A 24921-nucleotide genomic window follows, 5' to 3' on the forward strand; every position below is an offset into this window, starting at 1 on the left:
TCCCACACACTTGGGAAGGTTGAAGAAAATGTTTGTGGCTGAATTTGGCATGCCAAGTGTGCACCCCTCTGGCTCCACCATTGCTCTGAGAAGCAGGGACTAGAGATTGTTTTTTCCCTGGACTTCATGTGGATTCCAAAGCTCTGTGCCTTGTTCTTGTGGGCACTTCCACCCACACAGACCACTCCTTTGCATTTTCTCTGCTTGGCGGATTCATTTTTCCTTTCATCATGGATACATTTCCTGGCCTCCCATCCTGACACCAGACAGGACTACTGGTACCTTCTTCATGCACCAGCCTGGCCCTGTTCTTACCCTCATTGTAACATTTATCACATGGTTCACACATTCGTCTCCTCTGCCATTAATTTTTTAGGGGTTTTTGTATTTTACTTCCTCTTTTTAAAATATTCATCTATCCAAGCCTCTGTCCTCAGCTGGGCAACTCTTCCAGCAGCCAACCCGTGTGTCATATCCCCCAGAAAGATTTCTCTGACCTTCCTAGGCAATGTCAGGTGCTTTCTACTCTATGCCCCAACCAGCTTGTGTTCATGTCCCCATGATACCACCCACCATGTGCATAGTTTATCTCTTCATGCACACTTTCCTTGACATTCTGTGAACCTGTGGGGCACAGAGATCTCATAGAGTTTTTCTCTTTATTCCACAGGACCTAACACAAGGCCTGTTGCCCAGAGAATACCCAATAACTATTTGCTACACTGAACTCACTGGCTCTTTCCCGTGGAGTAAAGAGTTTATCTCTTCATGCATACTTTCCTTGACATACTGTGAACCTGCTGAGCACAGAGATCGCACTTCTTTTTAGCCCTGGGGATCTAACATAGGGCCTGTTGCCCAGATAATACCCAATAACTATTTGCTGAACTGAACTCACTGGCTCTTTTCTATGGAGTAAAACTCCATGAATTCATTCAAGGTAGAACCAAACACCATGGGGAAAGTGTAAGTTTGGTGTCAGGCATGCATGGGTTTGAATCCTGATTTTGTCATTCACTAGTTCTGAGACTCTGGGACAAAATGATCTTCCTGAGGTCAAGCAATGGCAGATGTTATGAGCACCATCAAATGGCTATTTTTTTTTTTTTTTTTTTTTTTACAGAATAAGCCACAGATGAGACACAAGTCCAGAAGAGGGGCGCTGAACCCAGGGGGCAGGTGCAGGAAGAGCTTCCAAGGGGTCCCTATGGGCTGAGGTGTTAGCACAGATGCTATGTGTGATCATTAGCAGAGGGGTGAGAGTCCTGCTGCTTCCTTCTTCCAATTCTGAGTCCTTCCTATGCTTCTTTTGTTCCTCCTTGTGTGCCTAATGTCCGTAAGCCGCCTTCTTTTTCCTTGTGAGACAAAACCATTGCTAATACTGCAGGTTTCTGCCCAAATTCCCCTTATGCCAAACCTCCTCCCATGTCTCTGAAGTCCCCTGCTGACTACTGCTGTACAGCCCTGTGACGGCCAGGCAAAATGCTCATCGTGACCTTCCTTCCCTGTTCTCTGGTGGAACCTGCTGGTTCAGTTGTCTGCTCCCCCCAGTACTCCATCAAATGCTTGAAGCCCCCTACCCCACTTCTTCTTTTAAACTGTGTCGACACTCATAGCAAGGTCCTGGCTACCAGCCTGTACTTGAGAAGCATGTTTCAAGGAGGGGCATCTGGTTACTAGGCTCTTCCTGCAGGGGACCAGGAAGCACCCTTACCCAGGAGAATGACGATGCAGGCGAGGATGGCGATCAGGGCACCCGTGCTCAGGCCGGCGTTCAGGATGTAGGCCTCTGCGTTGCAGGAGAGCAGTGCCCCGTTCACGTCGCACCCGCAGACTTTGATGGTGAGGGTGTTGGTGCTACTCATGGGCGGGATGCCACCATCACTGATAACTATGGGCAGGAGGTACAAGTCCTGCTTCTGCCGACTGAAGCCTCCACGCCGGGCATACACGCCTGCTGTGTTATCTACAGAAAGAGGGGAGACAGGCAGGGCGCTCGGTTGAGACCATTGGAATCACAGCAGCTCTAAGGCCACTCTCTTATCATAAAGGCGAACCACCTGAATCGTTCTTACTTATTCTTTCTTCTAAGTATCAGCAGAAGCCACCGTCATTTGGCATGATAGGATCACAAAACAAACTATCTGCATTTTGGAACAAATCTCAGAAACAGGCTCTTTGGAATTTGGTAGGGAATTACCACTGAAGAAAGGGGAAACACCAAGGAGAAAAGGATGTGGCAGGCTTGCCGGTGAAGGGAATTCCCCCACCACCTTCCACCACCCAGTTAAACATGTCACTCCTCCTGCTTAGAATGATTTGAACTTTGTTGCTCTTATGACTCAGTGCACCTCTGGCTGCATGGTGGACAAGTAGATACTACTTCCCTAACCCAGACTTCTTCCCCTTGCCTTCTGGGCTCACATCCTATGTTTTCCCACAGAAAATGGTGTGGCAGACTTGCTATTGAAGGAAATTCCCTGATTGGGTATTGCCCCTTCTTCAAATGCCACAAGAAAGCATGAGCTTCAGCAATCTACTCTATGTTAATCCAGGAAATGTTAATCATTACATATTCAAGTGAGTATGAGGGAAAAAAAAGAACAAAGCTTCTTTCTCATGTGCAAACATCCTACTTTATGACAAGCATTTAACCAATTTTTGTTTGTATATTTTTGAAAAAGAAATCCCAAGTCCATCTTCAACTCTTACGCAAACTATGAATCCACTCATTAGTCATGGAAATAGATATGATTTAAAGAGAGCAACTATTTTTATAAGGCTTGCAGAAGATTCATGGCTTCTTTAAGACCCCAACACCATCAGCTACCCAATCAAACATGTCACTCACTCCTCCTGCTTAGAATGTTTTGAAGTTTGTTGCTCACATACCACAGTGCACCTCTGCCTGCATAGTGGACTACCAGATATTATTTCCCTAACCTGGACTTCACCTTGCCTTCCAGGCTCACATCCTATGTTTTTCCATATGGACCAGTTCAGCCTGACATGAAGAATTCAGTTTTGTCCCCCAAGAATACCACATTCTTCCCTGTACCTGGTCTTTTTCTTCATTGCTCTCTTGCTCAAAATAGCTCTTCCTTTTATCCTAACAGTGGAACTTCTCAGCTCTCAAAATAGAATTCAAAAGTCATCTCTTCAGGGAGGCCATCCAAGACCTCTCCCATCATCTCCTGTGTGACCCATCACACTGTCTATTCTTCTAGAAATACATAGCCTACTCTTCTGTCATGATTTGTTGACATAACCACTTTGACCTCTGTGAGACTGTGAACATCTTGAGAATAGGGGATTTTTATCTGATTCATCTCAGTCTCTCTAGGGCCAGAAACAGAGCAGACATTCAATAAATATTTGTTGAACAAATGGCAAAACTATATTCTGGGAAGGATTTAACAAAAATTCCAGATGTTGGCTTTTCTGTATTTCCCAATCGTGTGTAGCCTCTGTCCCCAAAATGCTTCCTCATCCTGTTTTCTCTATTAGCTGCAACTATTTCTAAGATGTACTTTCTAGTGGGAAATCATTGCTATTATAAAACGGTAGAAATTTTTGATATGTTCCATCAAATTCCACATACATGCATATACACACACAGTGAACTCCTGGTATGGTCTGCCTCTGTTTATGCATTAAGAATCAGAGTTTATAGCAATGTGAATGTTATAATTAGCATCACAGCCCAATAGCTGGTAGACTTTAAATTGGCAGAATCCTGAATCAGCTCCTGTAGTAGGGAAAAAAAATCTCAGACTTCAAAATTATTTAATTTATTTTAGGTAGAAGAAAATGCATACTTTTCCCTTGGTATCTGCAGGAGATTGGTTCTAGGATCCTCCCCTGAATACCAAAATCCAGGGAAGCTCAAATCCCTTATATACAATGGCATTGTATTTGCATGTAACCCATACACATTCTCCCGTATGTGTTAAATGATCTCTAGAGTACTTATAATACCCAATACAAGTGCTATGTAGTTATTATATACTATAGTTTCAAACTTCGTATTTTTTTTATTGTCGTATTGCAATTTTTTATTGTTTTCTGGTTTTTTCCCCCTAAATATATTCGATGTTTGGTTGGCTGAATTCACAAATGTGGAACCCATGAATATGGAAGGCCTATTACGATTTATTTTCTGTTGATTTTACACAAACCGCCCCCCCCACACACACACACATATGGCAGATTCAGTCTTATTTAGGGATGAGCAGAAAATCTGAGTATTGCAGATGGTGAGGTTTGGTCCCCTTTGGCTCTAGTAGACCTTATAATGATCAGTTCTCTGCCCTTCACTGCCAACATTTCATCCAAAACAACAGGTAACAAGCCCTCAATTCTGTATTTTCTGAATTTTGTATGATTGGTATACATTCCTCTTATTACTGGGGAAAATCATACAAAAAAATTGTGCATACTATGAAACAGAATGAAGAAATAAAAGCAAGCCAGTCAAATAAAATGGCAAATGAAAATGCAGTCACCTGCGGTTCTTTCCTGCTCTAGGCAGTACATACCATTGTTCCATACTTACCAATCACAACAATTACATATCTATAATAAATTAATTCAAAATACATTTTCTCTTCTTGTATGTTTTTATAGTCAAATTAGACTCTCACAAATTGAAAGTTACACTATATACTCCATTTTAATGATCTGAAATGAATAAAAGTGAATGTTAAAAATTTAACTGAATTGCTAGGTTAAAGATAAGTGTCTGATATGGGTGGCATGCCCAGCAGATGACTTGCTTGGTTTATATACTGGGTCCTACCCTGTTACCCATGGTGCCGTGGCTGGAGAGTACAGAAACAGAGTATTTTTGTTTTTACACACTTGTGGAAGTCACAATTTAAAATCTATGCTTCAGTGCGCCATCCATGCCGACCTGCACTTCCAGATCACAGCAGCTTGGCTTATAGAGGAAGGTACTTGAAGCTCAAACACCAATGGCAAACATGATCTGGGCATGACATTGGCATGTGAATTCAAGATGTTTCATATTCTGAACAACTGAGTCCTCTCAGACACACGGAAACCATTATATAAAAGCTCATCAAAATACCCAGCTGACCAAACCATTTATTTACAATCTCTGAGTGATAGATCAGTAGAATCATAAGAACTTTTTAAATCTCTGCTATTAAAACATGCTTTACATATGGATTTTAAGATCAGTTGAAGAAGTGGGAAATAAATGAGCTAAGGGTTTGTGGGCAAATACTAATTATCTGCTTTTGATTGGGTAATTTTTCCCATCTAGAGTCTCATTTGTTCATCTTTAAAATTAGGAGAATCTCTGATAGCAATCATGCCTCATGGGGTTGTTATGGAACTAAATAACATGATAGAAACCAGTGTTTATCCTCTGCGCTGTGCTCCCAGAAGGCTCAGGGAAGTCTTCTACCAGAAAACTGAACATGCATTGCCGAGAACCTCCAGGGCTGGTGAGCTGGCAAAGGTGAACATGGTGCGTAGGAGACATGTCTAGCAGCCTGGTTTGGCACTTAGGTGGTCTGTGTCGCTTGAGTCAATAAAATATTCCCCCCTTTAGATCCAGGTTGCTCCATGACCAATGGGAGTGTCAGCCTTCTCTTAGAAATGACATTTCTGAGTGGTATTTCAGTATCATGGCCTGTCTTTCTTGTGACCCACTCTGATCACTGATTAAAAATAGTCACTGTGGCCTGGTGTGGTGGCTTATGCCTGTAATCTCAGCACTTGGGAGAACAAGGCAGGCAGATCACTTGGGGCCATGAGTTTGAGACTAGCCTGGACAACATAGCAAAAACCTCTCTATACCAAAAAATACAAAAAATAGCTGGGTGTGGTGGGGCATGCCTATAACTCCAGTTACACAGGAGGCTGAAGCAAGAGAATCTCTAGAACCTGGGAGGTGGAGGTTGCAGTGATCTAAGATCGTGCCACTGCACTCCAACCTGGGAGACAGAATGAGATTCTGAATCTAAAAGAAAAAAAAAATCCACTATGGGTTGGTACAATAGTTCACACCTGTAATCTTGACACTTTGGGAGGCTGAGGAGGGAGAATCTCTTGAAGCTAGGAGTTTTAGACCAGCCTTGGCAACATAGCGAAACCTTGTCTCTACAAAAAATAAGAAGTTAAACAATTATCTAGGCAGGGTGACCAGCATCTATAGTCCTATCTACTTAAGATACTGACACCAGAGTCAGTATCTGAGCCCGGGATTCCAAGACTACAGTGAGCTATGATTGCACCACTGCACTACACCATGGCTGACAGAGTGAGACCCTGTCTCTAAAAAGAAGAAAAAAAAATAGCTTATGGTCAGGAACTTCATGAAAAACAAATAGGGACACACACATAGAAATAGAAACAAACTAACAACAACAAACTCTCTTGAATAGAAACCAATTTTTAATCCTATGTTTGACTACATACTAGCTTTAAACTCGCTATCCATCTTGCAGTGGGTCCCCTTCCATTGGACATATGCATTACTGAGGTTTATGGATAACCCAAGATAAAAAGATGTTCAGTGAGGATGTATTTCCATAAAAGTGTCAGATTGGATCCAGATTAATAAGATGAAACAGAAAAAGACAAATATTCCATCAATTTAAAAATTTCTGTAGAGAGTTCTCAGATCTTTTTCTTACATAAAGATTCTAAGAAGTAAAAAATTCAATCTTTGGGGTCAAACAGACCTGGGTTTGAATCTTGAATCTTGTACATATTAATGGCCTGACTTTAAACATATTAACGAGGTATCTTGGTTTTCCATATTCTCGTGAAACTAATCCTTTTAGGTTAAATTTGATTCCATTCATAAAGCTACTTAGCACAGTTGCCATTCTATTGGAGATGCTCAGTAAATATTAATTCTTTTCTGGGAAATTCTTCTCTTTCAGCAGTAGACTAATGAGGAAGAGGAACTTATTGGCAAAGAGAGGAAAGTGAATTCTTGGAAATGTCATTGTAGCTTTGAACGTAATTGCCTATGTAGAAGGACTCTTCATTCAAAGGTAAGAAAATATTTCATATTCTTCAGTCCTGGGCAAGTTATATCCCATGACAAGAAAATGTTTTCAGGCATCTTGGTTTTTCATCTTGATACCAGTGTTCTCATCCCTGGCCACAGATATGTAACCAGTTTTATGTTTTCCCCCACTTAGGACAAAACTTGCAAATGGGGCCATTAATTACTAGAATATATAATGTGCAAATTGTGGTGTTTCTATTCATGGAAAAGCAAATTCTGGCTTCCAAGTTTTAGTTTAACCTGAACTTCTAATTGCATGCTGCTTTTACCTGTACACATTTTAATTATACTAATAAAATACAAAAGTTCCTGATAATGATGATCTCCGTAATACCAAGTGGGGAATACCAATGTAGGGGTTGTGACAATGATGTAGCCCAGTGGAGAAATACATAAGACTGGCATTCAATGGGAACATTAGAATGGAGAGAGAAAAAAGTTCTTGATAGACAGACTGCACTGGGTGACAACGCTGCATTTAGTGGGGGAAAAAAGGAAAAAATTTGGAGCAGATCAAAGTGGGCAATATTTGGGCCTAGCTCCTATACATCAAAAACCTGAAAACATGAAGCACTAAAGCAAAGGGCCAGGACCCTCTGCCCTCACCATGGTGTCAGGAGACAGACTTCTCTGAAGGAACAGCATCAGTCACCCAGCAGTTTCCCTTAGGCTCTGTAGATGCTCTTCCTTGCCAGTCCTTTTCCCCTGTCTATCTCTTCTCTGAAGTTAAAGAATCCTCACAGCTTGACCTGATCAGAGACATTCTATCCTACAAAAAAAGGCCACAGGGCACTTCAGTCTGGGGATCCTCTCTGGAGACTGGTGGGAAGCTGAGAATGTAGGCCAAGACTTGCTCCCAGGGAGGTATTTTTGTTCACTGCTGACCCAAATCTGCCTACTCTACATTTGTGCCCAAACCTCAAGAGGAAGTAGATCTATCCACCACATGAAAAGGTCCCACACACTTGAAGACAGGTATTCAGTCACTGGCAGAATACTTTGCTCTAGCCCACACCACTTTCCTTAGAAATGTGGCAATAGCTCTGTCAAAATATTCCTGTGCCCATGTGTGTGCGCACACACACACACCTATATATATATTCATATATAAGCACATACATAAAATGTATCCATAGTGTGTCTAAAAAGTCTTAGCAGAATTATAAGCTTTAATAACTTCAGAAGTATAGATAGTATACAATTACAAAAGGCATCATTTGAGCATTTAATTATTTAGATTTCTTTTATACTCATTTATATTTTTGATTTTGAAAAATTAATTTCAAGTTTTGATGTCAATATTTGCCATCTTCAATCCAAGAGACTGAAATAATAGAAATTTTATAGAACATTTTGAAAAGATTGTGACAATATACTCCTGGTGTTGCTAATGTTCAATGATGAACTTACATGAACTTAGAAGCCCGTGTGTTCACCTCTATTTTCTTGCCTTTCTGAATACCCTATAAGCTCTCTACCTACCTGTCATCGCTGCATATTTTGCACATTTCACAGCCCAAGGTGATTGAACGTCTGACCTCTTCACCAGACAGTAACCTCCTTGAGGGCAGGGGCCTTGTCTTATTTAGCTTTTCACTCACTTTTGTGCATTTAGGCATTTAGCAATGTTGTGTGTGTTGACAGAATAAATGGCTGGATGCTATTCTTTCCAATGCATCTCATATGAGTCTGGCTTTTCCACGCAGTCAGATTTTACTGATTCATTATCTCAGAGTCTATTTCTAGTTTCCATCTTCTTCAACTCCTCACTAATGTTGCTTATATTTATATTGTAAATTTTGCTTTTGCTAAATATCTTCATTTTTCTATCTTATTATTCTGTTGTTATTATTAGTTAAATTGAAGCATATTTAACTAAGCAATATTGATTGAGCTGCTATTATGGGCAAACCCTGTTCTTTGTTACTTTTACATATCTTATCCCAAATAATTTTTCAAACTGTGCAAAGAGTATAATGACTCGTAGGAAACAAAAAGGAGAAAGAGGAAAGCAATTCTCACAAGCACATGGAAAATAATAGAACTAGAATTCAAAGTCCTCTAGGTTTCATTGAATTTTATAAGCACACAATTGACCCTGGAACACTGACATTATTGCATTCCAATTCAACGAGTTTCTTTTTTAATATCCACAACCTATTGTTCAATTAGTGGAACCTATTGTTTAATTAGTTGAACCCCATCGCAGCCTATAGTTGGACTCAAAAAAAAAAACCTGTTTCTAGACTCAGTTTCTAGATAAAAAAACAGTTCTTAGAAACCTAAGAATTTTGTGGCAACGAGATCCACAAAAAATCAGAGGTACTCATTCAACAGCTTTTCCCATGGCATTTCCAGACACACACGTACACACGCCAACACACACCCTTCACAAACAAATTAATGTGAAACAGACAAGAAGAAACCTATTACTTTCCCAATATTTTGGAATAAAGGAAATGCTACAATGATGCAAATTCTACAAATGATGAGCCTTAACATACTAATGAACATAATTGACCAAGACTCTGATGGCTATAATGTCCTCTATCTGAATTAGGGAGCTGCACACTACTGTTCTTCCGATGATTGTCTTTCAGACTGAGTGATCTGCAAAATAAGAAGTACAATAAAGAGTAATGGGGTAGAAATAATCATCTGTGTACATGTGAAATTCAAGCATGTGTGTATGAGACATCGAAGTATGCAGTTTGTTAGCATTAAGAGACTTTTCATTGTTACATTTTATCACATTTCTTATAATCAACTCTGCTTCCACTTATGTTTGATAATAATCATCTCCTTGTTGGTAGGGTAAATAGAGAAAAAAGAATACACTGCCCACGTATTTCTTAGTTTAAGACAAAGAAAACTACCGAGAGATTCAGGGGGATATTAACATCTAGGGTCTTTAAGCTAACTAGTTAAGTCAGTGACCACAAGCAACCTTGAAAGAATGATGTCTGATCTGCCATGAAGATCTATTTATTTTGTTGTTGTTGTTGGGCTGGGGAGAGAGCAGGTTCCCAGATAAACTGTTCTGTGTGAGGCAAACTGCAGCAATGAATTTTAGGCAGAAAAGAAACATGATTATTTACACAAGTGAAAATGGCAGGGCATTAAAAGACATCTGCCATTTTGATCTGCCAACAGAGCATCTTCCATGTTGGAGCAATTAAGGGAGAAAAATACATTCTACAAAAATCTGTTTGGCTATCTTTAAATTTTGAAAGTGAAAAATCAGAAGCATATTTGGATGCTATTTTGTGCTGTTCATAACAAATGTCCTTAGTTTGGTGGTGGGGGGGCGGGGATAAAGAAAAGCATTTATTTGCCAATTAGTTCAATCTCAGTGAATCTATCTTGGCTATCCTTACTAAACCAACACTGCTTTACATGCAAACATTTTTTATTTTTTAAAAATTTTTAAGCAGTGCAAACTCAACTCTGAATGTATCAGTGCTCATTGATCTGCCACATGGCCCATCTTGGATATTACACTTGCCAAATGAATATATTAGAAGACCATTTCATGTTGGCCCCTAACCCTAGGTCTCCAACATAATTTTGTGGACAAGTAAATAAATGAATGAATGGATGAAATGATGGAAGGGCTGGGTGACAGGGTACTGACTTCTTTAGAATATTCTGGCATCAAATGATGTGTTGTCTTTTTCATCCTGAAGCTTATTTCATGACAGATTCATTCTTTCCGTAATAATAATTCCTAAAATTTCTGAAGAAGAATTATGTGTCATGAAGTGTTTTCTCATCTACTCTTTTACTTTTAATTTATGCCTTTAGTCAGCCGACTTTTCTTAAATGTTTGGATATTGCCTTCACAGAGTTCATATTCTAGTGGGAGATGAGGAAATGTTTTATATGATTAGAATTTACACTGAAAAGAAAAATTAAGGTTAGGGCAGTATTCCTGAAGCACTATGAAGAAGCAACCAAAATGATCTGAAAGGTTGGTCCAGACTTCACTTAAGAGATGACTTCAGCCAGGTGCGGTGGCTCAAGCCTGTAATCCCAGCACTTTGGGAGGCCGAGGTGGGTGGATCACTAGGTCAAGAGATCGAGAGCATCCTGGTCAACATGGTGAAACCCGTCTCTACTAAAAATACAAAAAATTAGCTGGGCATGGTGGCGTGTGCCTGTAATCCCAGCTACTCAGGAGGCTGAGGCAGGAGAATTGCCTGAACCCGGGAGGCGAAAGTTGCAGTGAGCTGAGATCGCACCATTGCACTCCAGCCTGGGTAACAAGAGCAAAACTCCGTCTCAAAAAAAAAAAAAAAAAAAAAAAAAAAAAGAGATGACTTCATGTACAGTGAGACTTAAGGAGGAAGTGTAAATGGGGAGTAAATTCCCTGCACCTGGACATGTGAGAGCATGGCATATTTGAAAAATCTTGACATGGTTTTAAATTTCTGAATCTTAAGATTTAATGTAGCAAGAGAAAGGAGATGGTACAGGCAAAGTGGAAAAGGAGTAAATCATGGGATGTCTTGCTCACTAAGCTATAGAGTTTCAGTTAAATATACAGGAAATAGAAAGGCAGGGAAGAATTTTAGAAAGAGAGACACATCGTCAGGTTTATTTTTGAGGACTGAGTGAAGTGGGGGCAAGACCAGAGTCAGACAGACCTGTTTGGAGGTCGCCATGTAGTTACAGCTTCTCTGTGCATAACTCCATTCACGGTCACTATCAAAATTAGTTGTGCTCTCACAATATAACTAACTTTGCCGGATGTGCTTTTGGGATTCCCTGACATCAAAAAGGCTATGTCTTATTCACTGTGAAAGTTTCTTTTAGGACACTTTCTGGCACTTAGTACATGAGAACACCTCAGCTTTTTATGATTATAGAAGGATGGAAAGAAGAGGCTGTCATAGGGAACCTAAGAAATATTTAGAATTTGATTAAAGCCAAACTGACACTAACTACAGAAGGAGCATCAAGGATGGAGAAGGCCAAATCAAATAGGGAAGGTCTTCATGGCGTGCAACGGACTGCTCTTAAAATTATTTACTTGAAAATCCAAGTATTTTATTGTTATTACAATAAAAACTCATTGCAAATTCCCAAAATTTTCCTTTGCTGCTCTAGCCAACAGCAGAATGTTCTCATAGCCATGTAACCCCATGATCTGATAAACCTTCAATTCTAGTTTAGATGGCCCATTATAAAGCACGTAGCCCTGTGGTTCTGAGATCCTGGGATATATTCCTATTTCTGTACTAGTTTTTAGTATGTCAGTGCCTTTATCTCTCAAACTGGCAACTCAATTTATATAGTATAATAATTGACAACTGTTTTATAAAGTATTATCAGGATTAATTATATATCAAATATTCAGATATTAATATTAAAATTGTTCCCCCTTTAGATATGAAGAGCAAAGCCAAGCCTTCAATCTCGAGGCCTTGCTCTCTGTACCTTATTAAATAATCATTGTTCAGAATAAGAAGTTTGAAAATTAAAATTATGAAGTTAATATTAGAATATTGTAATTATAATTACCAGGTTATTAGGTCAGCAGACAAAACTATACTATCTTCTTGTTAGAATAAAAAAATTGTGATAAACATTAAACATTTATTTTTTAGTAGCAATAGTGTAAAAGAAGTTCTCTCTCTCTTTTTTCTCTCTTTCACACACACACACACACACTCATCCCAAAACACAAATCCTAATTTTAGTCTAACAATCAACATTATGTTTATTGATGAAACTTGAAAACTAATTTTCCTATTAAAGTAATAAGTAAATCAAGAATAGCCATTACCATTGCTATGATATAATACATACTTGAAAAGTATAAATCTATGCAATTAGATGAAAAACGAATATTTTAAAAGGTGAAACAAATTGCCATTAATTTTTATATAGTTATCACTCTAGAAAACCCAGGAAAATCAGCTAGGTTATATCACTTTGTAATAATGCCCAATAAAAAATAAATTAAAATAGCTATAATTAATACTAAATATAGTGACTAAGAAAATAAAATTAGACCAGATTTAGTACAGTCTGATACATGAGAAGCTTGGAAGTCACCTCTCCATCCAAATAAAAAACCAAACAAACTAGAAATTTAACAACTTTTTCTAGATTCCTAAGAGAAGTGAGTTTACAGGGCAAATAGCTGTCCCAAAATTGGAAACATACAGGTAGACACCAAGACTCAAACCTACTGAAGCAGGAACCCACAAGCAAAAACTTCCACAGGAACCAGTGCTGGGCTAGAAAAACTTGAATTGTAATTGACAAATTAACGGAGACCGAGTGTGGAGAAGTTAAAAACTCTAGGGGAACTCAGTCATAGGACCTCTCCCCTACTCCTTGCCACACATATGTGCGTGCACACTTTTGTGATTTTTACCTCCAGGAACCCTACATGGTTCTTACGGTGGGTAACAGAGACAGATTACCTCCTGCTCTCAGTAGGAGGAGGCAAAAAGGAATCACTGAAATACACTAGAGCATTCTGTTTTTAACAAGGTCTGGTCTTGAAAAAAACTTTTAAAGGAAGCCTAATTTTCTGGGATTTTATCAGAGACTAACTGACCTGGGGAAAAGAAGCATCCAACCATAGGCCATCCCAGGTATCCTGTCCCAGCAAAGGAGGGAGACAAAAAACAAAACTGAGGAGCACTTGTGAAGTTCACAGTTCAGAGGCACAAGCTTAATAAATTCTGAGATCCAGGCATAGGATTATGGAATGCTAGCCGTTCTTTAACTTACTACCACATTGTTAAAGGCTTATTTATAGCGATTCCTGCTACCCAGAACACAATTTTTGGTAATAAAGGAAAGAATTACAAGGCATACTAAAAGGCAAAACAAAAAATCCTACGATTTGAAGAGATAGAGAAAATATAAAAACCAGGCACACGTATGTCAGGGATGTTGGAATTATCCAGCTGGAAATTTAAAACTGTGATTAATATGCTAAAGTCTTTAATGCATAAAGTGGACAACATTCAGGGAAAGATGGGCAATGTAAGCAGAGAGATGGAAATTCTAAGAAAGAACCAAAATAAATGCTGGAGATCAAAACCTCAACAGAAATAGAGAATGCCTTCAATGGGCTCATTAGCAGACCAGACACAGCTGAGGAAAGAATCATTGAGCCTGAGCGTAGCTCAATAAAAATCTTAAAAACTGTAAAGCTAAGAGACAAAAGAATGAAAAAATAATACCCCAGGATATCCAAGAACTATGGAACTACAAAAGGCTTAAAATATAAGTGATGATAGTACCAGAAAGAGAAGAGAGAAACAGAAGAACTATTTGAAATAGTTATGACACAATTTCTCCAAATTAATGTCACATACCAAACCACAGATGCAGAAAGCTCAGAGAACATCAAGCTGAATAAATGCCAAAAAATAAACTACACCTAGTCATATCATATTCAAACTATAGAAAAATCAAAGATTTTAAAAAAAATACCAAAAGAAGTCAGGGGAAAAACCCACCCTACCCATGGAAGAATAAAGATAAGAATTACATCCAACTTCTCAGAAACCATGCCAGCAAAAACAGAATAAAGTGAGTAAGTATTGAGAGAAGAAAAACTCACCAACCTAGAATTTTCTACCTACCAGAATTATCCTTTAAAAGAGAAGGAGAAACAACTTTTCAGACTAACAAAAATGAAAACACAAACAAACAAACCAAAAAAAAAATTATTTGTTGTTGCCAGTAGGCCTGCCTTGTAAGAAATGTTAAAATAAGTTATTTGAAGAGAACAACATGGGTCAGAAATCTGGATATACAAAGAGAAAGGAAGAACCTGAAAGAAGGAATAAGTGACAAAGAATACTTTTCTTATTGTTTAATTGATGTAACACGTAATAATTTGTTCACAATAATAAGTGCAACAATGTATTTGATTACTGTGCTTATTCATATATACAGTCATGAGCCTCTCTGTGACAGAAGCATCCTGAGAAATGCATGGTTAGGAGATTTCCTCCTGTAAACGCAGAGGGTACTTACATAAACATAGATTGCTTAGCTTACGACACACCTACCCTGTATGGCATAGCCTATTGCTCTTCAGCTACAAACCTGTACATCGTGTTACTATATTGAATACTGTAGGCAATTATAACACAAAGGGTAAATATTTGTGCGTTCAAACGTAGAAAAGGTACAGTAAAAAGATGGCATAAAAGATAAAAAATGGTATGCCTGTATAAGGGACTTTGTATGAATGGTGTGTTCAGGACACGAAGTGCGGGAGTCACTGAGTGAGTGAATGTGAAGGCCTAGGACATTACTGTACCCTATCATAGACTTTATAAACACTGTACACTTAGCCTACACTTAACTTACAAAAATTTACTTTTTTAATAATAAATCAACCTTGATTTTTTATTTTTATTTTTTTTATTTTAATTTTAACTTATTTTTAACCTTTTGAACATTTTTGTTGGCTGAGTTTAGTGACTTGCCCCCTGTAATCCTAATTTTGGGAGACCAACACAGGTGGATCACCTGAGGTGAGGAGTTTGAAACCAGCCTGGCCAACATGGTGAAACCCTGTCTCTACTAAAAATACAAAAAATTTAAAAAAAAACAATAGCTGGATGTGGTGATGGGCACCTGTAATCCCATCTACCTGGAAAATTGCTAGAACCTGGGAGGCAGAGGCTGCAGAGAGCCAAAATGATGCCACCACATTCCAGCCTAGGCAACAGAGCAAGACTCTGTCTCAAAAAAAAAAAAAAATCTTTTAGTTCAAAACTAAGACATAAACCCACACATTAGCCTATGCCTACACAGGATCAGGATGATTAATATCACTGTCTTCCACCTCCACATCTCGTCTCACTGCAGGGTTTTCGGGGGTAGTAATGCACATGGAGCTGTTGTCTTCTATGGTAACAATGCCTTATTCTAGAATACCTCCCTGATGGACTGGCCTGAAGCTGTTTCAAAGTGAACTTTATTTTTGATAAATAGAATGAGTACTCTCTCAAATAATGTTTGAAAATGTAGTTATAGTAAATACTAGGTGACAGGAATTTTTCACCTCAATTATAATCTTATTGGACCATCTTTGTATATGTCATCTGCTGCTGTCCTTGTTATACAGTGCATGAAACACACACACACGCACTTGTTTATGAGTGAAATAAGTGACAGCAATGATATAAGGAACAGGAGGGAGAAATTAGAATTAATTTCTTATTTTAAGGTACTTGTACTACCTGTGAAATGATACAGTGTTATTTGATAACAGACTTGGATTAATTGTAAATGTATAGTTTAAACTCTAGGGGAACCCATTAAAAAGTAAAAAGAAAAAAAAAAACAGAAGTATTGTGACAGTGGTATGCTTTAAAAGGACATAAAATAGAACCACATAAAATACTAAATTGAAACCTCAAAATCCAGAAAAATAATAAAAATCATTATTTAAAATTTACTTTATAATACCTTCCAAAATCTAAAGTAGCTAACCATAAACCTAATAAGAAATACATGGTACAAAAATGAAAAAAACTACAAAGACTTCCTGATGGTCATAAAGGGAGAATTGATTCACTGGAAAGTCAGACCATGGTTTTGAATGGGAAGAATATTTTTAAATTTGTATTTCTTCTTAAATTGATTCATAAATTTAAGATAAACTCAATAAGATTCACCAACGTACTTGCCAGGCACCTGAAAAATAATTCTATATTATATCTGAAGGAATAAAAAAGCAAGATTTGTAAAATAGTAATAAAAATAATGCAGATAAAGCATCTGTCAGGTTTAACACATATATGTATAAAACTATTTAAGAAAAATATGATACCAGAGTAAATAGACAGAATGGGTAGAATAGAAAGTCAAAAAAAAACTAATCATAAAAAATGTAGAAGACAACAAAGACAGTGTTACCAAGCATTTGGGCATGACTAAATATTTCATAAATAACGTTTAGGGAATGGCCAATAAGTGGGGAGAAAAGTGAAAAAATAAGTAGACATGTATTTTGCAATTGCTGTTCCTTTTATTTTCTTTTCTTAAAAAAAGAAATGTATGTGAAGAAAGGATACGCAAATAGCAGTGATTATTTCTGGGTAGTCTATTATCAAGTTATTTTTACTGTTTTAATATATTTTTGCTGGTTTGTATTTTCCAATTTTCGTACAAGAAATAGGTATTAACTATGTAACAGAAGTAAATTATAAACTTCTTTGCCAATGTATTTTACAAGAATTACTATGGCTGTGGTTAAAGTGAAAATTGAAGTTCTTCTTCCTCCTCTGTTCACGCATTCCCTAGAATCCTACATTAATCCATAAATTAAATTTCAGATTGTGCTTCTTCTGAGGATTGTTATCTGACAATGGGATAAACAAAGACTTTTGAAAATGACTAACTTAGAAGAGACACAAGCTTTATATTCATTTTACTTTGTGCCATGTGCAACAGACAGGGTCCTCCAAATATTCAGATTTAGTGTTTGTACTTATTGCCGTGTGACCTTGAGCAAATCACCGATACTTCTGATGTCTCATATTCTTCCCTTATCTGAAAATTGGATAAAATATAACATATGCCTGCCCTATGTGGCTGCTTGAAGAACTGGGTGAATCAATGGCATAAGAAGGCTTTATAAACCAGTTAAGAGCTACTTAGAGGAGAGATATTATCTCAGTCTTACTTTTTCTTTGCACTTTTCTCATTCATTACATATTTCTTGTGATTTAAGAGATGCCACATGCCTGATATTTTCAAAGTAAATGCATCTCAAACCCTGGGCAGGCCAGCTCTTCACCCACCCAAACAGCCCTATTCCTGATATTAATAGCCCAAGATGGACTTAAATGTTGAAGAACCATCCAGTGTTGTACTTTCCTGCTGCCCGCTGAGTCGGCTTTGAAGCTCGGGCTGTGGAGTGGAATAAGATAAAATGAAATAAAAGGCTTGTGTGTATTAAGATGGCTTTTCCTCTTATATTCCTAAAAATGCCGAACGCTTATGCCAGAGTTTAGGCAAACACAATACTGATTACTTACATGGCATAATGGAAGTAAACACTCAAGGAGAAAGAAACTTGATGCTTTTACTCAGCATGATATAAACCATTATCTCATGTTTTCTATGGAAAGCAGTCTCAGCTGAGAAATTTGGTAACTCAGTAGGCTATTAATAGGATGTGGAATGTGATTACTCCTTTTGGATTACTTCAATATGTAATTACTTTTAGGAGCCAGTAGAAAGAAACTCTATTAAATGATAATTATAGGACTTTATTTGCTTTAAGGTTCTGTAATAGCTTTAAACATGGGAGTTTTCATTAACGGTTTGCCATAGTTAATAAAGTAATTTTTCTTAAAAAGTAGCGATTTTCTGCAAAAATGGTACCTCAACAGTGGTATCAGTCTCTTATAAGAGAGGACGGGAGATTAATTGTTCAGCAGATGTGCTTATCTAGGGTTATATAACCTCTGAAATATAGATAGTATCCACGAAGTATTGTGACAAAGTAAAATACTTATAACTCCCTAGAGAACAATATGTGTTAGTATAATGTTTTCAGAGGTTAAGAGCAACTAAATATGATTGCATATATAAAAAGAAAATGTACAGGCAGGTGATGGAGGCAGTTATCACAGCAGGGGAAGTTTAGTAAAGATCCTTTTTGTAGGGCTCCCATGATAAACAGGAATATTTCTAGGAATACAGCCCCAGCAATTAGATCTCCAATGTAAGTTGAGAATTGCATCAACACAGGTGAATGACTGACCCCAAATATTTGAGAAGCTAGACAAAAGATGGTGGCTAAGAGGCACATGAGAACATCTGAGTTTTCTGGACAACTGAATCAATCTCTTCACTAGTGTTAAAACTAAATCCATTATGCAATATACTGTTACAAGCATTTCTTTGTCAGAAAACTTATATAAGCCTAAGCTGAAAAAATATAGCAGTCTGTGACTTCAAGGTGAAACTGGAAACAAATTTGAGAATGCAGAAAATTCCAAGAGTAAACATAGGGATTTTCATAAATTCAAGTACAGATGCATACATATCTTAGAAAGCATTATGCAAACACTGTTTGTGCCACCCTGTTCAATGCAGTTCAGTACACATTTTTAAATGTTCACTATGTGCCTGAGTTACCCTGTTCTCGAGAAAAACTATCATTACAAAATGAATTCCTATATTACATGTCTGGGTGTGTTTCTTGTTGAGAACTATCCATTTACCTTAGTGCTTTGCAGAATTATCTCTTTCAGAGACTTACAAGTGCACATTCACCAAAGCCAAAAGATGAAAGAAAAATCCTAGTGTAAATACAAAATCAAAGAGCGTCAAGTAACGTTTCTGTTTTAAAATGATGGGAATCATTTACAAAGTGAATCAGGAGTTGTTTCATAGGCTTTTTTAAAAATACATTGTTTTTACATATAACTTCCTTCACACTTCAGTTCTTAAGAGCAAGTTCATTGTAGAAAGAAAGGGATTGGGAGAGAAAAGGCTGTCACAACACCCAGTGCATTTTGCCCCATCATCTAATTTGATGTGTGCTTGATTTATACGGCTCATGATTAAATATTCACATGAGTTCAAGAAATAATAAAATAAATCAAATCATGTACTCTTAAAGCCCAAGCAGGATGGGGAGCACCTGTCTGCTTTAATCAACGCAGAAGGATTCAGTGGTTAAGGCTATAGCATCCGGCCTCTGAGAGCCTAGGTTTAAACCCAGCCATAACTTCTGTTTGGTTGATTGATTTGAAACAAATTATTCAATGATTCTGTGCCTCGTTTTGCTCATCTGTGGAATATGGGTGATAATAATGCCTGCCTAAGATGTTGTTAAAAAAAAGCGAAGTGGACAGAGTGTAGAAAGGATCTTGGCATGGGTGATGGAACACAGCAACTGGTATTTATGGTACTGATGATAGTGATAACAGTAATGGGAAAAGTAATAATATTTATTAGAAAGTTTAGGAAGCTTTAAGCCTGTTCTCAATCACTGGGCAAGCAATCAACCTATGGCCTAGTAGACGGCTAGCATGGATTGCAGGAATATAGCAACCATTATTCCTCCTTTTTGCTCCCATGTTAAATGATGGCATTTGTTTCCCTGTTTTCACAGGCCTGCACCATCACAAACTTAAATGGGCAATTTCACTACCAAGTAATGCTCAGAGCAAAACAGTCTGCCTGACAGTAAGAAATATACATACATATTCATTGTTGCTGGCTCTGCCACCAACTTTATCTAGGGACTGCATCAGGTCCGGGATTACGTAAATGAAAACATCTATTTCTAATAATCTGCAAGTCTGGAACCTCCTTAACTGATGAGAGGAGAAGCAGGAATCATATTAAATTTTGCCATTTTTATAATGGACAAACAATGCTCTGCTTCATGCCCTTCAGGCAACCATTCTGCAACTACTTTTAGATAACAAGCTCTGTACCCAGCCACACTGCATTAAAACTATGCTTGGAAGGGAAGGCCAGCTAAAAGATTAAATTGCCTTACAAAGTTGAACTAATCTCTTTTAATGCTTTACTTGATATCAATATTCATAAAGCCATCTTCCCCCAAGGGTTTATCAACCTCTTGGAAAAAAAGATAAATGGAGTTGTTTGCATATTGACCCTGTAAGCTTCCCCACTTAGTTCTCCGACTGCTTCATGAATATCAAAGCCAAAAAAAGCAAAATAAAATTAGACTCACTTATTCACATGCATCACGTGAACCCATGTTTCAGAACAGAGGCGGCATTATTATTTCTGGTGTGTTCTTCAACAGGAAGACATTATAAAGATTAGCGAAAATACGTGTGCTATGCAACGTAAACTCCATTTGTTTTCCAGTTCTGCTTCTCTGAATGCATAGGAACCTTAGTACAAACCTCGGTTGTCTCTGACTGTGAAATTTGGATTGTGAATGATTTCAGGGGGTAGGCTGAAGATAAATCTTGGTCCATTGGCCGTGTCATCCTTGTCATCTGCACTAATTGTAACAATTGGCTGAAAGAGAAAGGTGGCCCATAAATAAATCATGCTGACATTGGCACATCATTTATTCAAAAATTCCTGGCTGGCTAGAAACCTTGATTTTAATTAGAGAACACAGCTTCAGAGCAAAAACATGGCCCTGAAACCTTTTTGGGCAGTGGTTGGTGTCTCTAGGTGGTGCTTTAAAAGACATACTCTATTTTCAAGTGTGTTGCTCCTAGCCAAGGTTAGGGAAAGCAGCATTACCTGGTTGGAAAGTGGCTTGGTCTGATCACTCTCACAGATGAAACCTTCATAAGGGGCAGCAAACTTGGGAGCATTATCATTGACATCAAGAACCCTAATGGCCACTGGGACTTTGGCTTCCTGATGCCGATTGTCTGGGAAGAGAGAATGCAGACAGTCAAGAAAGGTCAGGGAGAAATACACATTGGTCCCAGCATACTCTCGGAAAAGAGTAAGCTCCAGCCACCCATTTGGGCAGTGCAGGGAAAGATGTTCTTGTCACAGAATCTATGTAGGAGCTGAAGGGTACTAACTACAGTGGGAAAGGCATATCCTAGAATAAATGTCAATGTTAGATCAGTAAGAACTAGACCACTTTTCCACGTCTACTGATTATGATGCTGAGCTTAAATTCTAAAGGCTTATTATGGACCCTCTCCCCAGAGAGTAATCTATCAAAGTGCTTCTTAAATGTGGGAGTATACAGAGAAGCATTAAAACCACCTGGGGACTTGCTGGAAACAAAAATTCTCGAACTCTATCCCAGACCTACTGAATCCGGGATTCTGGGGCATGGTCCAGAAATCAGGCTTAATGATGGATCAACTTGATGCATGATCAAGTTTGAGTTGTTGTCTATACATGAACAAGAACCCCCAAACTTTGGGCCTAAGCACTTTGCTTTTCTGGGTTCAGCAAAGACTAGTGACTGGATGGAGTGGGAAATCTTTCAGTGATGGTTATGAGTTTCAAACTCCTGAGAGCTATGAACTCTCGTGCCAAGTCTCAGTTCTGTCAGAGAAAACAAAAACATCTCCCTTCATCTATGTGTCTTCCTAGAGAGATATCCAAAAAAGACTGAAAAATCTGTTTAAGGCCAAACAAGTTAGGCTATCTCAGCTATTTTATTTTCCAGAATACAAAGTCTGAAGTAATAATACTTGGCAAAGTAAAATCAAAACCCTGAGGAGAAAACTTACGGATTTCTGCTGCAAAGACAGTGATGTTGAGCCAGGCTGTTTCCTCTCTATCCAGAGGTTTTGTAGTTTTAATAAAACCATCCTCTGGATTAATAGTGAAAAATCTGTCGAGGTCAGTGTGACGATCGATGGAATACCTAAGCAGAATGCAAATGAAGCAATTAGACCAAGACATTCGAAGCAGCTTAATATTTGAATATTTTCTCCTTGCTATATTTAAAGCAAGCTTCTCAATGAATTGCTTAAGCTAGATTTTCTTTCTAGTCAAATTTACTTTTGAAACTTCATACATGAATCTTTTATAGAAATAATTTTGCCACACTGGAATTCCTTATTCAGTACAATGAATGAAAGAGTTATTTAGCATATTTGATTGAGAAGTATAATAACATGGTGCATATTTCTCCATATTTACTACAATCACCCATCCTCTGAATATTTATGAAACTGCATCTGGGAAGTGAGTTTGCCTTGCTCCCAAACTACTCAGAAAGTCACATATGTATCAAACTTTTGCCAGACTTTTGCATATGAAATACTAAATATTTTCAAGTGTACTAAAACTTATCAAGATCCTGTATAGACCTAAAAATCCGGTTGTCTTTATTTAAAGAAAACTGCAGCCTGGTGCGGTGGCTCACTCCTATAATCTCAATGCTTTGGGAGGCTGAGGTGGGTGGATCATTCGAGGCCAGGAGTTCAAGACCAGCTTGGCCAATATGTCAATATCCCATCTCTGCTAAAAAATACAAAAATTAGCTGGGAGTGTTGGCACACCCTATAATGCCAGTTACTCAAGAGGCTGAGGCATGAAAATCACTTGAACTCGGGAAGTGGAGGCTGCAGTGAGTGAGATTATGCCACTGCACTCCAGCCTGGGTGACAGAGTGAGACTCTGTCTCAAAAAAGAAAAAATTGACTATATTTCAGTAAATCTGTTTAGTTTATTTGGTTTTAGGGGTACTCAGTTTGCTTGCATCTGAATTCCAGTGTGCAATGTATAAAGTAAGCTTGGCCATTTATTTGTAGGGCATTTTCCCCCATGTTTTAATGACTCCAGCCTGTACATAACAGCAGAGGTTGAAGGTTTTAGCTGCTCCCATCCACGAAATTAACTTTTTACTAATAAATAACAAAAAAATCACTTGATATTATTGGGCTGCATTTATGGCAACGTGAGGTGGGAGATGGGGGAAGAATGGTTTTACTGAGTTGTAAAATAACTTGCCCAGGATACAATCTTGTTTTAATGGGTCTGTTGAGCTCCAAAGACCTTTCCCTTTTCACTCCCTTATACTAACTTCAAAATAGAAAAGAACAAAAATTGGTTATGTTAATTCAGGTAATACACTGAGCTTCATAAGTGGGTGGTTTTCTGCTCTTAGAGGTCTAAGTTACGATTTTCAAAAATTTACCAAATGAGTATGTCAGAAGGTATTCAGTGATAGTCAAAAACCAAGACTATTAGAGATAGCAGAGACCGGGAATATCAGAAGGGTTAATCACCTAGATTTACAAAAGATGAAATTTACAAATAGCCTATGTCTAGTTTCTGGAAGAGACAATATTGGAACACAGATCTTCTAATTCCATATCATGCTCTTCTCAGGAAGGAGGGACCCACACCGAGTGGCTCTTCACAGTATACAAACATGAGCTCATTCATTATGTCACTTAAGTTCAGAGGTCCCCATAAGAATGGAATGAGATGAGTTCCCTTGCACAGTGACCAAACCAAAGATATTCACACATCTCATCAATGTCAGGAGAGACGCAGCAACTGAGCCCTCAGCAGATAACACTGAGAGGAAAGGAATAAAAAAAATAATCTAAGACTTTTCTCCTTCCATGAGGGAGCTCACTATTTAGTTGACATGACAACATACATATAGAAAGAAAGATTATTACAAATTCAAACATTATTCTATAGAAATGAGGGGCATAAGTTTTGGGGTTTTAGAAGTGCTAGGTACAAATTCATGATCTGCTACATATAAGCTGGATAATATTGGAAAAGCCACTTAAGTTCTTTGAACCTTAGCATATCTATCTTTTAGAATGCATATATATATATATATATATATATATTTTTTTTTTTTTTTCTAATAGAATCTCACTATTTACCCCAGCTGGTCTTGAACTCCTGCCTACGTCATCCTCCTGCCTCAGCCTCCTGGGTAGCTGGAATGGCAGGAACCTGTCGAGACTGGAATATTAATAGTACCTAACTTTTATGTTATCTGTGAGAATTCAATAAAATAATAAATGTTTAAGATACATAATGCAGTAATTCACACATAGTAAGCATTGCAACCAACAGTAACTGCTATTATTTTTGTTGTTGATGCTGCTGTTACACACTGAGAATAGATTGTGGAAGCTCTCCATTGTAAGAGTGTGACTTTCATTCCATAGCCCGAGAGAAATCATGGAAGACTTTGAGCAGAGGAACAAATAAATGGAAGCAAGCTCTCAAGGAGATCAATACCATATGAAGGGCAAGATGGTCTGAGCAAGATAGAGTAGAAGAAGGAGCAGAGGAAACTTAAGGATTCGATGTCGTTTTAAATACCCGAGGTGATGAGGGAGAAGTACAGGGGTGACAGAGGAAATGAAATCCTAGATGATGACAAAAGCCCCAGTAGGATTTAGTGGATATTTGGACATCTAGGGAAG

The 24921-nt window shown here is 38.0% G+C and overlaps 1 protein-coding gene across 2 annotated transcripts in view; it reads right to left on the reverse strand.

Moving 5' to 3' along the window:
- Positions 1–24921, reverse strand: part of CDH11 (cadherin 11) — a 171977-nt gene that overhangs the window by 2408 nt on the left and 144648 nt on the right. For both annotated transcript variants that reach the window (XM_008985987.4, XM_035282234.3), the window contains 4 exons: positions 22246–22382; positions 21287–21420; positions 20935–21052; positions 1715–1966 (listed from right to left, as the gene is read on the reverse strand). In XM_008985987.4, the coding sequence (XP_008984235.1) occupies positions 1715–1966; positions 20935–21052; positions 21287–21420; positions 22246–22382 (641 nt within the window). The remainder of the gene's footprint in view (positions 1–1714; positions 1967–20934; positions 21053–21286; positions 21421–22245; positions 22383–24921) is intronic.

The sequence above is a fragment of the Callithrix jacchus genome, chromosome 20 (genome assembly GCF_049354715.1).
Source record: "Callithrix jacchus isolate 240 chromosome 20, calJac240_pri, whole genome shotgun sequence".
NCBI classification, from domain to species: domain Eukaryota; kingdom Metazoa; phylum Chordata; class Mammalia; order Primates; family Cebidae; genus Callithrix; species Callithrix jacchus.